Source organism: Dromaius novaehollandiae, chromosome 22, assembly GCF_036370855.1.
Source record: "Dromaius novaehollandiae isolate bDroNov1 chromosome 22, bDroNov1.hap1, whole genome shotgun sequence".
Taxonomy (NCBI): Eukaryota; Metazoa; Chordata; class Aves; order Casuariiformes; family Dromaiidae; genus Dromaius; species Dromaius novaehollandiae.
The window spans coordinates 9224606-9239545 of record NC_088119.1 but is presented as its reverse complement, the minus strand read 5'-3'; the positions used below and the strand labels follow the sequence as shown (position 1 = coordinate 9239545).

The window sequence follows — 14940 nt, the reverse complement described above, 5'->3', positions numbered from 1 at the left end:
ACTGCTGAAAACTAAAGGAATGCCTGTGCTCTCACACACACCCAGCCACAGATTTATTGGTGCAGGGTGGTAAAAAGCTTTAGATTTCTATTAACACCAGCTGGTGCAGAGCACTTGCATGTCCCCAAAGCAGAACTGCACTCCCCCTGCCCAGGAGAAGGTTGCGTCTCCCCTGCACACAGCAAAAAGGAAGAACAAACTTGGAAGCTCATTCGTAGAACAAGAATTTTGGATTTGCATTTTCTTAAGTACCTCTGAAGTGACAGGGACTTCCCTGTAGTTTTTGCAAAACAAATCTGCATCTAATGGCCAAAGTCAGTCTGAATGAAATACTGCTCAGCAAGATCATTTCACTGCTGAGCAAATAAATTTTAGCTCTCTGAAGAACATGAAGAACAGCACTTTGCCTAATTAAGGACAATGTGGTGGGGCCAGCCCAGCCCTGGTGTTAATGTGCTGAGCTCAATTATCTGCCCATCAGGTCACATTCTTAAATTCCTTTTTATCTTGATATCTCATGTTATTCAACATAATGAGTTTAATATTGGTAGGAATTACAGACAGTGCAGTTACACTAATGAAGCAAAACTACCCTGAAATTGCATTTTCTCTCATTCTAATTTCAAAACTTTAAAACAAGGCTGGAAATTAAAACAGATGTAGTTAATACAATTAAAAGTTTATTAAAACAGACCAAAAAGAGACTGTTTTAGACAAACTTTTGGCTGTATTTCCATTACTAATCTTTTAGAGGCCTGCTATAACACCTTGCTACAGAAGGGATCAAGTTCAGCCCAGTAATTTGACCAAAGTGCCTTGGGGGTCGAAGCTATGGCTGTAACCAGCATAACCACTAGTTTATGGGTTTGTGACAGCATGAGGAACCACACACTGACAGCTTGCTGAGATTCCTGCTACAACAGTACAACAGCAAGGACCCCCAAACGGCCGGGGGGAGGGGGGGGCAAGCCATCCCATTTCAGCTCTAGTACCAAGCACAGGAATCCTTACAGACAGTAACAGCGCATTTCTGCAGCTGAAAGCATCAGAGGGGCCAGGCACAAAGCACACAGCAGGAACAGGTGATGATGTCGCCTCACCTCTCTCTATACCTGCTCCACTGAAGACAAGGATTCTGCAGTTCCAGTTGAAAAGAGCAGGGGAAAACATACACAGGTGTTGGGAGCATCTTGGAGCCTCCTCTGCATCCTGCAAAGGGAGTTGTCTCTGCACCAAGCGTGACCAACCTTTAAGCTCAGAGAGGTTTTTATTCTTCCGAATCTCAACATTCAGAGATCAGTCTTTCGATGAGAACACAGGACAATTGTGGTGTTTCACTGCAGAATCAGACATTTAAGCTTCATCTCAGACTTATGTTGAGACCTAAACACTTAAGCAGGTGGGGAGCACACATCTGCTTAGCAGGCCATGAAGTCAACCATAATGCCAGACACCATTCTTGCATTTGTAAGACTGGACATAAGTACTCATGTGGCAGTATGGTGGCTATAGAGGTACGGGAAAGACCTTGCCTTAGACAGGCTCTTTAGCAGACTAGTACATTACTTGGAGGTTTCTAGACGCGAGAAGTTTCATTGCCTAGTTAAAAGACCACGTGCAGACTTCATTTCTCACTGATAGCACAGTAGCAGTGCTGGGAATAATGCCATAAGCTTTAAGAAGGATTAGACAATGAGGCAGTAAAAAGAGCTTTTTGGCTTATTATCCAGAGGTGAAGAGCCTTGTCTATGCTGGAGCTCCAGCTGGTGGTAGGAATGTCAGAAAGGAGCCCTGTGCATTAGCTATGAGTAGCAGGATTGGGCCTCAGGGTCACGTCATTGTTTTAGTCACAAAAAAGCAAATTAAAGGTAGGGTTTCGGTGTCTATTTTGGACTTCCTAGTGGGTGTATGCAAGAAACTTAACATTAAAGCCCCTTTCTCCTCATTTTGCTTTGATATAGAACAGGTCCGCCCTGCACTCCTTCTAGCATTATTACATTTCACCTTAGGGAAAAAAAACACTAGGAATTTGTTTCCATCATTGCAAACTTGCCTTCCAACAGGGAGTTTAAATGATTAACCAACTCTGAGGAGAGGGAAGAACTATTTATCTCCATAATTTAAATAAATCCCATTCTCCCTATCTCACCCCCTGCCATTGTAATTGCTCTAGAAATGTCTAAATGCTGAGGTGAGGTCATTTAACAGCAAGACAACTTTTTTTGGTTACTGCTCTTGCCAAAGGACAAGAATGGGCTTGTGTTCCTGAGCGGAGTCATGTATCCAATTCATCCCAGGTGTCGGACATCTGCTGCTAGTTCTGCAACTGGCTTTAAGACACAAGAAACAGCAGCGATGTTCCCAAGGAACAGCTTGAGACAACCCTTGGCACCAGTGGACCCAAAACAGAAGCAACTGACAACCTTCGGCATTTCTGGAAAACAAGCATGACTCTGCCCTGGCACCTCATCCTTTCCCTGCCCTCCCTAAATAAAAACACCTTTTTAAAAGCAAGTTTTATTTGTTACAAATGCTTTTTTTCCTATGCAGGACTGGAAGAGTGCTCAGGACACAGGTACCTCTGCACATGCTACTCTAGCTGCTGAGTGGGAGCATGGACATTTGTACAAATGCCACGTGCTCAAAGCCAGGACAGCAACTCTAGAGGATGCACTGCTACTTCTCCTTTACGTTCAACACCGAGAAGTTGCCAGTTCAGAATCTTATCGTGGCCATGTTACTCTGCACTAGAAACATCCCAAGCACAGAACAGCTCATGCCATTTTTGAGGAGGAGTAAGGGGCTCCCTCCTCCCTACCATGCAAGGTATGTTCCCGCAGCTCTGAAGGAGCACGTGCGCAGGCACTACTGTGCTGCAGGACCCTCACCCCTTACAGCCACCTCCTGGGGACCAAGCCTCAAGCTGTGTTCTGTGACTTGTTTTCCTGGATCCCATGCAAAGCAACTGGGGAAAGCAGTTAAACAGAAAAGAGATTACCACCACCACCAGAAGACAATCACTAGAACTGCTAGGACAGGATTTACATGCAAGAGAGTAGAAGGTGGAAGAGGATCCAAGTTAACAGAGGGAAAAAAAGAAAAAACACTGTTTCAACACAGTGAACTTTAAATAAGCAAATGAATTCTGAAAGTAAAACAGTACAGGGACTCATAACTCAGCCGTATGGTGACGGCCTCCCCGCAGCCGCTGCCTGGAACGCCTCCGACATGGCTCCTCGAGCAAAAATACCACAGGCTGCCTCGGAAGAAATTATAACCTGCAAACATAATCCACTCTCTACCTACCACACTTCTCGCAGTAAGATGGGAACAATATATCCTCGCAGGTAGCACATGGAGACATAAAGCCCAACCACTTGTTCACATTATAGTCATCAGCAAACCTCCTAGAGGGGAAATGTTATTAGGCCACTGGGAGAGCAGGAATATAAAAACCCGAAGGCCAAGTTACAGGAACAGTTATTGAGACTGGCTCAGAACGATCATACTAGATGAAGCTCTTCCCTTTCAGAGACACATGCGTCTCTCCCCAGTAGTTTAGCAGTTTACTTAAATCCATTATGAACCCAAATAATGAAACTCTACACGCAGTGTTGTGTTTCACAGTACAGAGGTGAAACGCAGAGCGGGGCCTGCTCCAGGGAGGCAGGCGTTTCCTGAACGCGACTGCTGATGATTTCCTGCATACCCACCACAAAAGCCACAGGAAGCTCCCCGAAGAGACAAACCTGCGCCTCATCCCCAAGAGCAAGGCCTGCTTAGATACTTTCAAATAAAAGAGAGTCATTATTACTGTAATCTCCCACCACAAATCATTGTGTGAATGGCTCAGGTCAGAATAAGGACATTTGTATACTCTGTTCATCTCACTATTTCCAAATGCCACCAAGCAATAAAACACAAGGAGGAAGCCAACAGTGCCTTGCAGCCTCTGCTCAAGGGTCTCACTTTCCTCTCCAGAAGTATCTGTTACTTATTTTCAATGAGCAACAGAATTAAGGCCCACACCCTAACCTGAGCATCCAGGAGGAATGCGCACATCACCTCTCCTCCTGCTGCAAAGGCTGCTTCACCAAATCTCCTGCTTATCTGAGATGACTTTGTTCCAAAAGCTTTACCCCAAACTGTATTCTTAGGCTGAGAAAGAGCTCTAAGAGCCAAAGTTGAGAGTTCTGGGTTACACAGCACCAAAGTTTGATCCAAGACACCCTTAAGTTACCAATGCTATATAGAAGCTCTGGGAAACCAGTGGTCCACAGGAAGACCGATTTAGCAGCTTCTTTCCCTACTGCTCAAAGAAGGGCCATTCCCAACTCTATCAGTACATGAGGACAAACCACCCACTTCAGAAAGCAAGAATGATTTTGTGTTTCCAAGTTTGATAAATGCCTCACATTTATCAAGTTCCATGCTATTTGTTTTTAATTCATAAAAGAAGAGACCTGGTGTTGCATTCTAGGAAGATAAAGATTTGTCAACGCTGCATGCTCTCAGGACTGTTGAAAAAAGCTTTCCTTGATGTCTGAATACTTTAGATTCATAATTCAGCTTATTTAATACCTGCCAATGGGTGGGAATTTCAGAGAAACAGTCTTACAAATATGCAATCAAACACTTTCTTCTGCAGCATTACAAGACACTGCCGCACACACCATTCCCCCATTAGAGATGCTGCAGCCCCATTTTCCAAAAGCTTCCATCTTCTGCATTCAGCTTGTTTCAATTATTCAGGGCAACCCAGGCTGATAATTACACAGTCCCGAGTTGCTGAGTAAAACTGATGCTTAATTAGCCAGCAGGAAAGATCGATTAAGATACAGCAGGGCATCTTGCAAAGTTCTTCAGTGGGACTGCAGGGAATAGAGTCTGGCTGTGCCCTTCCAAAGGCTAAAATTCTCTGCTTCTCAGGGACTCGACTGCAGTTTTATTTAAACTGGATGCTTAGATCAGTCAGCCACCCTGAGTTTTGTTGTCAGGTCTTAGCTTCAAGTGACACAACTCATATGATCTAAAGCTCACTCCTGTTGCTCTGCTTATAAGATATTTCTAGCCACAATAGTAATGGAGAGAAGGCTGAAAGTTTTATTTCAACCTCCAGAAACTTGTTTGCTGTTTATGCTCCTTGAATTTCCCCTAGCACAGTAGAACATCCTTGGTTTGCTTCACTCAAATCCAAATGATGCAACTCACGTTCTCATTAGGACTCATCTGATTTAAACTGTTCTGGGGATAGGAGACTCTGGAACCCAGCTCAGACCTGTTTCTCAACTCAGGAAGCCATCCCTCCTTCCTTTTTACTGAATCAAAGCCCAGGCAAGGCATATTTCAGTTCAGGAGCCATTTGTGAAATAAATACTTTCAGCAGCCAGCAGCATGAGTATTCACTCACTATCGATTTATCCACAGGCCTAACTATCAAGTGATAGATTCTTTTCCACAAAATCCTCTAGCAAAAGGGAGAGAGAATAGGACGGAACCAGACCCATATGCAAGGCACTGTACAGACACAGACCAAGGCATAATTCATACCTCAAAATGCAAAAATTCTAAACACAAAGAATAACAGCTTCGCAGATAATCATATATAACTGGTTAGTGTTAATGGAAGGGTGTACAAACCAGTGTGCAGTGCACTTACCTTATAGCAAGGCCTGAAAGCCCATTAACTTTGGAAACATGGCCAAAGTGCCCAGATAGCTGTACAGAGCACACAGGACCCCAAGGTGTAACACTTCTGAAGCATTCTCATTAGAAAGTAATGCAGACAACACAAACCTGGCTTTGACTTGCTGGAAGTCGAAGAGAATTGCATCCCTCTGCTCCCTTGCTTTAGCACTCAAGTTTTCATTCTGCAGTCCATCCACCAAGTAACCTTCAGCATCTGGGAAGAAAAGAGTTACAAGCTGAGATTACCAGGCTGGCATCGGTTCTCAGCTGAGAAACAGACCCAGCCACCCACTGGGAAGTTCCAGGAGCGCAGTACCAAGCAGTCTGAGCTAGAGACAGAAGTCAGCCTGAAGACTTCACCTGGAAAACCTAGGCACTGAAGTGTTTGCAGATAGAAGATTCAAATATTGCTTGCAAATACAGAGCTTCTCCCCCTAGCTGTAATGGTATAAGGCCAATAAGGAACTGTAAAGAAACCACCTAGCAGAAGTTATTTCAAGGATGAAGGCAGCAAAATGAAACATAGATAAAAATATCAGACAAAAAAATGCAATTGCAGGAAGGGAGCAGAATGGGAAGCACTGGAAATACCACAGTGGAAGCAGAGCACATGAGAAAGACTGAAAGACTTTCAGTATTGTGCTGATTTTAGACCCACAGCTGGTGACAGATCTAACACCTCTTCACAAGGACTATTATCAGACTCATCAGCACTTTCAGTGGGAATAGAAGTAGTCCAAGAACAAGGAAGTCTTGCTGCCTATTTGAGAAATGGACTGTTAGCACCCTCCCCCCAAGATATTGGGATGGGTGGTGCTCAGTAGGCCTGTCTCTGCTAGATGCCCAGCAAAAGGGAGAGTGTTAGCCCAGGTCAGGTGTCCTGCTTGCACACTAGTCTTCTGCCACACACATTCACTCCACATGCTAGTTAACATCTCACCCATCCTTCAGCCCCTTTGTGGGGAAGAAACTCTAAATCTGTTGCTCTGAAAGGCTTTTGGCATTAAACACAGACAGAGGAGAAGCAGCTATGTGATTCATAAGGGGATCCAAAACACTAAATCATCAGTGCAGGATGTCCACCAACACTTCAAGGAAACAAAAAGCTGTTGTTTTCATCCTGTATGTAACAAGGACCATCTCTGAAAAGGAGAAGTACCAAACAGCAGGTTGGTTGAGCACAAGCCAACATTACTTGTACCACAGCATGTGTTCCCCTGCAAGATTACTGCTGAAATACTACATCCTGTCCTTGCTCACAGACAGCTAGACAAGAGAAAGCATGGAATCCTCATTCCCTCTCTGTAACTAGACTAAGGGTCTTATGCATTTACTTCTATGCAAAATAATAATCATATGTTCTTGCTTTAAATAGACGAGGTTATAACTCACCTGGAAGCCACATCTGTATGCAGAAATTTAACCTGAACTGCAAGATAAAGGAATTAAGGGTCTATTTGCATAAATATTATGTTCTTTGCAAAAAACCTTAGAAAAATCTGCTTAGAACAGAACAGTTCCAGCCTCACCTGCCCTGTATGGGGGAGTATCATACCCTATATTGCAGTGGCATTACTGCTGGTTTCCCCTACCAGAGCAGAGACTGCCTTCAAAGTCATGGCACTGCACATCTACAGGCCTCTCTGACCTTTAACACACACACACCCCCCATACTGTGACACTAATGCCAGTTTAATATCCTGCTTGCAAGGCTTCCAACCCCTCATGCTCCAGCTGCTGGTACAGCAGCCAGCACTCCTTTAGCACAGCTGGGAGTCTGCGCAGCTCCTTGAAAACCCCTACTCCTCCACCTGCAATCACATCTCAAGATCAAAACGCCGCAAGAGGAAATGAATACCTTTTCCTATTAAAATCACAAGCCCTTATTTCTTTTTGCCACCTGCCTGTAATACACTCCAGGACAGCTTGCAGTTATAAGAGCTCTCTAAAGCCAAGAGCACAGGCAAGGACAGAGCAAGTGGCACACCAAGGCAATAAGGCAACAAGACCGAGTGCTTGGGCACACCCCCAGGGACAGGGCCCTCTTCCCACCAGGCCTTCGGAGGAACAGGCAGGCAGGAACAGGGAGACCCAGCTCTGGCCACAGAAGGCTGAGAAGGAGGAAGAGTGAATCTGGTTCGTAACACTTGGATTTGTAACAGTCCTTTTTTCATTTCTGGATGGCCATGCTGCAGCTGCTGCTTCGTAGCTGAAAAACAGAGGCTGAAGCCTGAACACAGCATTGAGCTATCAAAGCCTCCTAGCACATCACCTCCAACACGGACATACGCTGTTACCACAGCTCAGCTGATGGGCAGCAACACGCTAATTCACAGCACTGCTCTCCAAGCCACACCAACATCCAGCAGCGATTTTGGGAGCTCCAGGAGCACAGAGGTGTCAGGCCCAAACGCTTATTAATATCAAGTTCACTGCTGGTAATTTAGCCCTAAGTAGCTTGCCAAGCATCATACAGAAGCCTTCAGCAAAGCAGCTGAGTGAAGCTTTTTAAATCCCAGGCCAATCTTGTAAATCCTTAGGCTAAGTTTCATTTTCAGTACAGAGCTATGCATTGCTTTAATTGTAAATCCAAGATACAATACTTGCTTCTGACAGGCCTAACAATACTGGGCTCAAACCACTCACAAATTACAGATATCTATGTACTTGGGTATTTTCTAAACACAAAAGATGCATCTTGCTCTGAGGAGCTTTCAGAACAGATGGAGGCTAAGGGGACAATTTATTATCTACAAGCCAGCTTAAAAACAGCACACTAGAAACAGGTCAACTACAGGAACTGTGCACAGACTACATTTCCACTGTGAATAAAAACAAGGAAGGGAAAAAAATTGCCCTCCAAACTTGTGTAAATACCAGTTGCATCCCTTTCTTTTTTAAGTGCAGATTAGCTCCATGAGTATATGATTAGCTCTAATACAGTATTTACTTACTGGGATGTCAGCACAGATCAACTGCTGGATAAGTTACAGTAAAGCTACGGTCACTTCTGCAAGCCAGGCAGAGCCCCCTTTCAGAGCCAGCCACTGTGTTTATAGCACCAGGAAATGAAAAAGAAAGCCTAACCATAAACTCTCCAAGTGGATCAGGAAGAGCAATATGTAAGCAGCTCTAGAGTAAATCACCCTAATGTTAGTTTTACTGCTTGTCTGTAACATTATATTCTTGATGTTTATAGATTGCTCTCTGTGATCCACTCTGAAAGTTTACAGGACTCTCCTTTTCATTTCCTGCAGCAAAAAAGGTAAGGAAAAAAAGTTCAGATTTCATCAAGTGTTTTCAGGGGAGTTTCTAGAGGCAATTGCAGTTATCCACTTTAATCCTGCAGGAGATGCACAGCATCATAAAAATTACGCCACAACTGCTGAAGTCCAGGTAGTAAATAACCTTTTAATGGCAGCACTAAATTCTAGCAGTTAATCAGCACTCAATGAGCAGGGCTGAAGGGTATCAAAAACCCATATGTATTCTCTCCATGCACATTCACATTTCTGCTCTTTTCTACTTCTCTGCCATCAGAAGGCAAACAAGAAAAAACCTGCTCTTCTTACACAGAGGAGCTAGTCCCACAGAACTGCCAGGTTTTAGCTATGCAAGTTAGTGCTGAGCCAGCCAGTCTCCTGCAATGCTAATTTGATGCATCACATGCTCCCTCCTGCTGTTAGTCACCCAGCTGGCTGGGAAATACTAGGGGCAAGTTTAAGGCAGCTATCAACACAGTGCACAAAACTGGGAGGGCAGACAGAAAGGGTATCAGATACCTTAGGCTTCCATGTGATTGCTTTAATGTCTCCAGGACAGCTCCCAAGACAGCTAGGGGTTTGGAAAGCCAGTTATATCATCCCTCATCTCACTTGAGAAAATAACAGCTGTGAACTATCAGTTTCTTGACTTTTCTGCAAGCTCATTTCAGAGAAAGGATGATTTAAGCATGAACCAGCATTTAAGATGAGCCTTCCTGCTTTTGTGGGAAGGAGTCAGAGAAAGCCCTGAGACCTGAAGCCATCTTCATCCACCCTCCTGCAGTGGACTGAATAGGACATTTGGCCCCATGCAACAAGATGCATGAGCCAAGATGACCCTCCTCAGTCTTCAACTCTCAAGCCTTAACCCTGAATTCCTTGGTATTTTACACTCTGGAGAGACTAAGCTATTTCAGGGTTGACTACAGCTTAACTGTTTTCACAAAACAGAGCATTTTACTGTTTTTAAAACAGCATTAAGGCTGCTTGTCTTGAAATCCGCAATTGCCAGCTTTGTTGTGCTTTGCAGGTGCAATGAGCCTCCCAGTGCAGCACCTGCTCTGACCTCTGCTGCCCCAGCCCCAGCAAGAAGACAGCTCTCCAGACCCACCAGCTGGCATGAAGAAGGGGCTCAGGCAGGGCAGGCTGGGGGAAGCAGTCATACTGCCAGACTGCTTTTGCTTCTGCAAAAAGAAGATAGAGGCCCTGTATTTATCAGCGATGTATCACAGTATTTTTAGAACCATTGTTTCAGCCCTCAGAAGAAATCTGTGCTAAACAAACATGAAATACCCTTAGCCAAAGTAATTTTAAAAGGAACCCATCTGAACCAAAAGTGAAACCGTATTCAATTAACTGACTACATAGCCTTAATGAGAACATGGATCACTTACTTGCAACCTGAAGCTTAAAGTAATACAAGTGGCTTAGCCACATCTATTCAGAAACAGATAAGAACTATTCATAAGCATTGCAGGATTGCTATGTGGGGAGAATAGGCAGAGTGCACCGGCTTTCAACCACTGCAACCTCAGAGATGTCATCGGTGATAACGTAACTGTTACTAGGAAGCCCTTCGCCTGCTGTTCCTGTGCATCTCGTGTACGGTCCCACAGTATGGGCCAAACTTTGATATGTGGAAATGGATGTTACTGCCTGTACATCGGTACAGGCTTACTCCCGTCTGTGATTTTTGTTTAAGATAAAAGAATTCCTACAATAATGTAGCTGGCAAACTGGAAATAGCTTAAGCGCCTTCCTTTCTAGTCAGCACAGCTAGAAAACTCCTTAGCCACTGGAAGGCCTCAAGACTGTACAGATTGTTAAGACACAGCAAGTTTGATACAGAGGTATGTGACATGCAATTAATCTCCATTCATAGCCTGCTATACTTGTCAGCAAACAAAGGCTGTGCTTTAGAAGGAGATCTGAAGCCTTCAATTAAAAACAGTCAGCTAACAAGAAAATAATCTAAGTTAAAGGAAGGTGGCAGGTGCAGAAATGAGTTGTTTACAGAAGTGTCAGCACTGAACAATAAAGTGCTGCACATCAAAAATGTGAAAGGGTGAACTTCACTGAAGCCCCCATGATTAAAAAACAGAGGAGAAAATTTACACCTACATCTGGGGGAAGACACAAAGCATTTGGAAGTGAGCTTTGATGGGCCTGGAGGCTGCACTCTCTCTCTCTCAAACTGACAGATCCCCAGACTGGAAGTTATCCCAGGGCTCAGCGTGAGAGGGGCTAGTGCTCCGAGCTGTCAGGAGCCATCTCGACAGGAAACGAAAGGTCAGCAAACCTCAGCGCAGACCGGGCCAGGCTCGAACACAACGGTTCAGTGGCAAGCGGTGAACTGCTAGAGACTCCCCCACCGCCACCACCCACATCTGCAACAGCAGGATGTGTCGGCAGCATGGGCTGCTCAGCAAAGGGCCAACACCATTACCCCTGCCCACAACACTGCTATTACGGTTTATTTACAAGGAGGTTAGAGAGAATTAGCAGGGCAGGAGGAAGTCAGCACGTGACCAAACTTGAATGCGGAGAACAAGACAATGCTGTAGAGTAAAGCCATCAGCCCTGCGAGCAACTTCCCTTTCGTGCATGTGAATCCTTCCCACAAGAACACACCACGTTGTCATTCAGTCACAGCACAAAGCGAACTCGGAGCTCTAACAGCTTTTAACTTGACTGTTTAAGAAGTTGAATGAAACAAAACGAGCCAGGCTCCTGAAACAAAAACAGCCTCAAAGTTGCAGGTTTGTAGCATCCCTTGGAGGGCCCAGGGCAAGAGTCAGGGATAAGGTGCCCCAGGCAGAACGCACAGGGACAACTTGTACCCTCTCCAGGACTGACACGGTCACCTCCGCATGGCAACTCTCTCACCAAGCCTTTGCTTACCATGCTATGGGGATGGGGACAGCAACAGTCACAAGGTCTGTCCAGAATTAGCACATTTTGGGGCTGTGAAGCACATTTTGATAGGAGTGTCTAGCATCATTTCTGCTTGGCTGACCCACCATCCAAACAAGTGGTATAAGAGTTCAAGTTTGCCAAGAAATGCAGGAAAATCAACCTCAGAAGCCTCACACACACCATCTTACACACGGAAGTGAACGCTATCAGCTCCAAGTGCAGTCCAGTCGCTGAGACCTCAGGGGATCACGTTATCAAGCAGAAGCAGGGCTCGAAGGCACCTCTGCTCTCTCAACCTGCACCCCACTTTCACTGGGGTTGCAGCATCCCTGAGGATTTACCCCCACCGGGCCAGCTTGCTCACCACAGCCCAAAGTGCAGCAGCTGAAGTTTAACACAACATCTAAGGCCAGGAGACACCACTATCACAGCCACAGCAGAGCCTGCTGAGAGGGTTCACCGTAGCACACAAGCTTCTACCGTTCGCACCAGCTCCCTTGTCCCGCCGCAGTGACACTGACCCATGGAGCCACTCAATACCTTACCTGAAAGCCCCCAGTGGGGACAGCTTCTGGCCGTGCCCCCGCCAGTCTCACACCCACAGGCTTTGGGATCACCACAGACCCACCTTGCCCCTCTGGGCAACGCAAGGATAATCCGAAGAGCACCGGGACAGGCAGCTCCCCTCCCTAGTTAGGGAGGCAGAAGGTGTCTGTAACCCACACACCCGGTCACCATCAGCCTCAGAGAAGAGGCAACTCCACAGTCCCCCACTCCCCTCTTGAGCCTCTTCCCCTGCAGCTGTAGCAGATTTTCCCAGTTAAGCAGACCGGGAGCAAGGAGGAAGTTGGGGTTACCTTCAAGGAGCCGCTGAATCTCCTCTGGGATCATGCTACCTGCCACCTCCTCTCCACAGGAGTCAGACCTGCCGCTGCTGCTCGTGTCCCTGTCCCCAGGCAGGGCTGAGCAGGGGAGGAAGCAGGGAGGCGGGGATGCCCCGGGGAAGGTAGGAGGAACCGGGGGCTCGGCTGCCTCCGCCGGCAGCGGCCCCAGCCCCCTCGCCACCCCCTCGCAATGGGTCAAGGTGCCAAAGCACCCGGGACCAGCACGTCGATACCGCCCACCCCGGGGGAGGTGAGGGGCAGTCCCAGCCAACAACCTGCAGAAGCACCTGAAACCACCCCAGCACAACACAGCTGAAGCTGGGCTCCCTCCATTAGCATTTAAATCAGGTGGCACTTAGGCGTGTATCTCCTTCATTATCACATAATTCAGTGCACCTGCTGGCAGAAGAGACCCATGAGCGCTCGGAGTGTGTGTGGCCATTTATTTAACCTCCAGTGCCTGTTCCTAGCACCAGATGAGTTGGGGGTTGGATGTGGTCCAGGCAAAGGCAGGCTCCTTCCTCTAACGTGCAGGGGAAGAAAATGGTACTTGGCTCATCTGCAATAAAACTTCCCCTCTTCCTGCATCCTGCATAGGCTGGGAGCTAGATTGAAATGACCATCTATATTTCTATGTCTTGCCCAGCACAAGAACAGGGTTGCACACTTTAACTTGCTTTATGACAGGCAATAAATGCAAACTGCACTCTACAAAACAAAAATGGCATTGCATTAGATTAACCCACAGTCTTACATCTGCTCCTCTCTTATATAAATGAATTAGCAGAGGCTGACCTGGCTATGAGAATATCACGATTGTTTTTGTCCTCACATTCCCAAATTTTAGGCTCAATACTGACAAATTCAAAGATGGTCTTCCTTATCTGATGCTCAACAATGATTCCAAGGACTAACTTGAGATTTCCCAAGGATTAAGTGTACATGATCCAGCCCTTACTTTACATAGTGTCCTGGTACCTTCAGTAGTATCAACCAAATATTTATGGTTATAGCACAAAGATAATGTTATTCTGCTGCTTTCACTTTTCTGACATTTTATGCCTGGCATATGATTTTTTAATTATATTTTCCAAACATAGCAAATGTTGGAGACAGCAAAAAAGGAAGCAATCAGGCTGTGTTGACCACAGGCACAAAACCACACAGCTTCACTAAAATTAGTGCTTGCTGCTTTCACCAGGGGCACAACACGAGCTCCCGACAGTGCAGAAGCAGGGCTGAGACTGGGCTCTCACTGCGTACCAAGGTGTATCGTAATGTCACGAGGCAGAGACCCCTTAAAAGCGCTTCTCTTGCTGCTTTCCTGTCCTGCTGCTCCGGGCAGGCCAGCCTGCCACAGTCATTATCACAGGCTGGAAAAGCAAAATCTCAGGGGGAAGAGAAAAAGAAGGGTGCATTGGACTCCCAGCCCCCAAAGACTGGGATACACAAACACTTCGCTACAGCCTCACTGGCTTCAGTGGGACGATGCATGTTTTGAGGCTGAGCGTATTTCTAAGTAACTGCAAAATCAGATTCTTACAGCTCTCCAGGTGCATCAGCTGGAAGGAATAAAGGTTTAGTTGTTGGGCAGCCTTGGATACTGGAAACCTGGAACAGGTTCCAGCTTTGCCTGAAGTTTCTTGCTTGGTCCGGCTTGCTGCAGTCAAGACAATGTGTGCTGCAGGCCAACCCCAGAGGCGTGATGTAAAAGCTTCACTGGGAAAGGCACAGGTATGGGAGCTACAGAAATATATAAGAGATGCTCCACCATGTGCTACAAGCTGCTAACATGATTTGGGACCCACTTCCTGAGACACAGGAGTACAAACAAGGAAAAAGACTGTGTTATGCTTTTAGTTGATCAGTACAAATCTGATAAAGAACAGGTGTAAAATGAAGTGCAGTGCTTTGTTTTTTTGGTTTGGGGCATGTATGCCTGCAAGTCTAGTGTGTTGGCTCCACTGGAGAGAGCAGAGTGAAAGGGGAAAACCCCTAAAGGAGTTGCAAAGTACTTTTGTGACTTTTAAACTGAAATATGCACTTTTATGCATGGCAACAGCATCTCAGTAACTCACATATAAATAACACTTGTCAAGAAGGGATGGCTTTAAAGGAGGAGAAGTGAAGGTACCGTGATCATAAGCATGTTTAGCGTACACAACTGGAAAAGCAATGTTGCACGCTGC

General features: G+C 45.9%; 1 protein-coding gene across 1 annotated transcript in view; it reads right to left on the bottom strand.

Moving 5' to 3' along the window:
• Positions 1-12821, bottom strand: part of SKAP1 (src kinase associated phosphoprotein 1) — a 153278-nt gene extending 140457 nt beyond the window's left edge. Inside the window, exons 1-2 of the mRNA XM_064524639.1 lie at positions 12725-12821; positions 5797-5902 (exon numbers count right to left, since the gene is read on the bottom strand). Of these exons, the coding sequence (XP_064380709.1) occupies positions 5797-5902; positions 12725-12758 (140 nt within the window). The 5' untranslated portion in view covers positions 12759-12821. The remainder of the gene's footprint in view (positions 1-5796; positions 5903-12724) is intronic.
• Positions 12822-14940: the final 2119 nt, after the last annotated feature.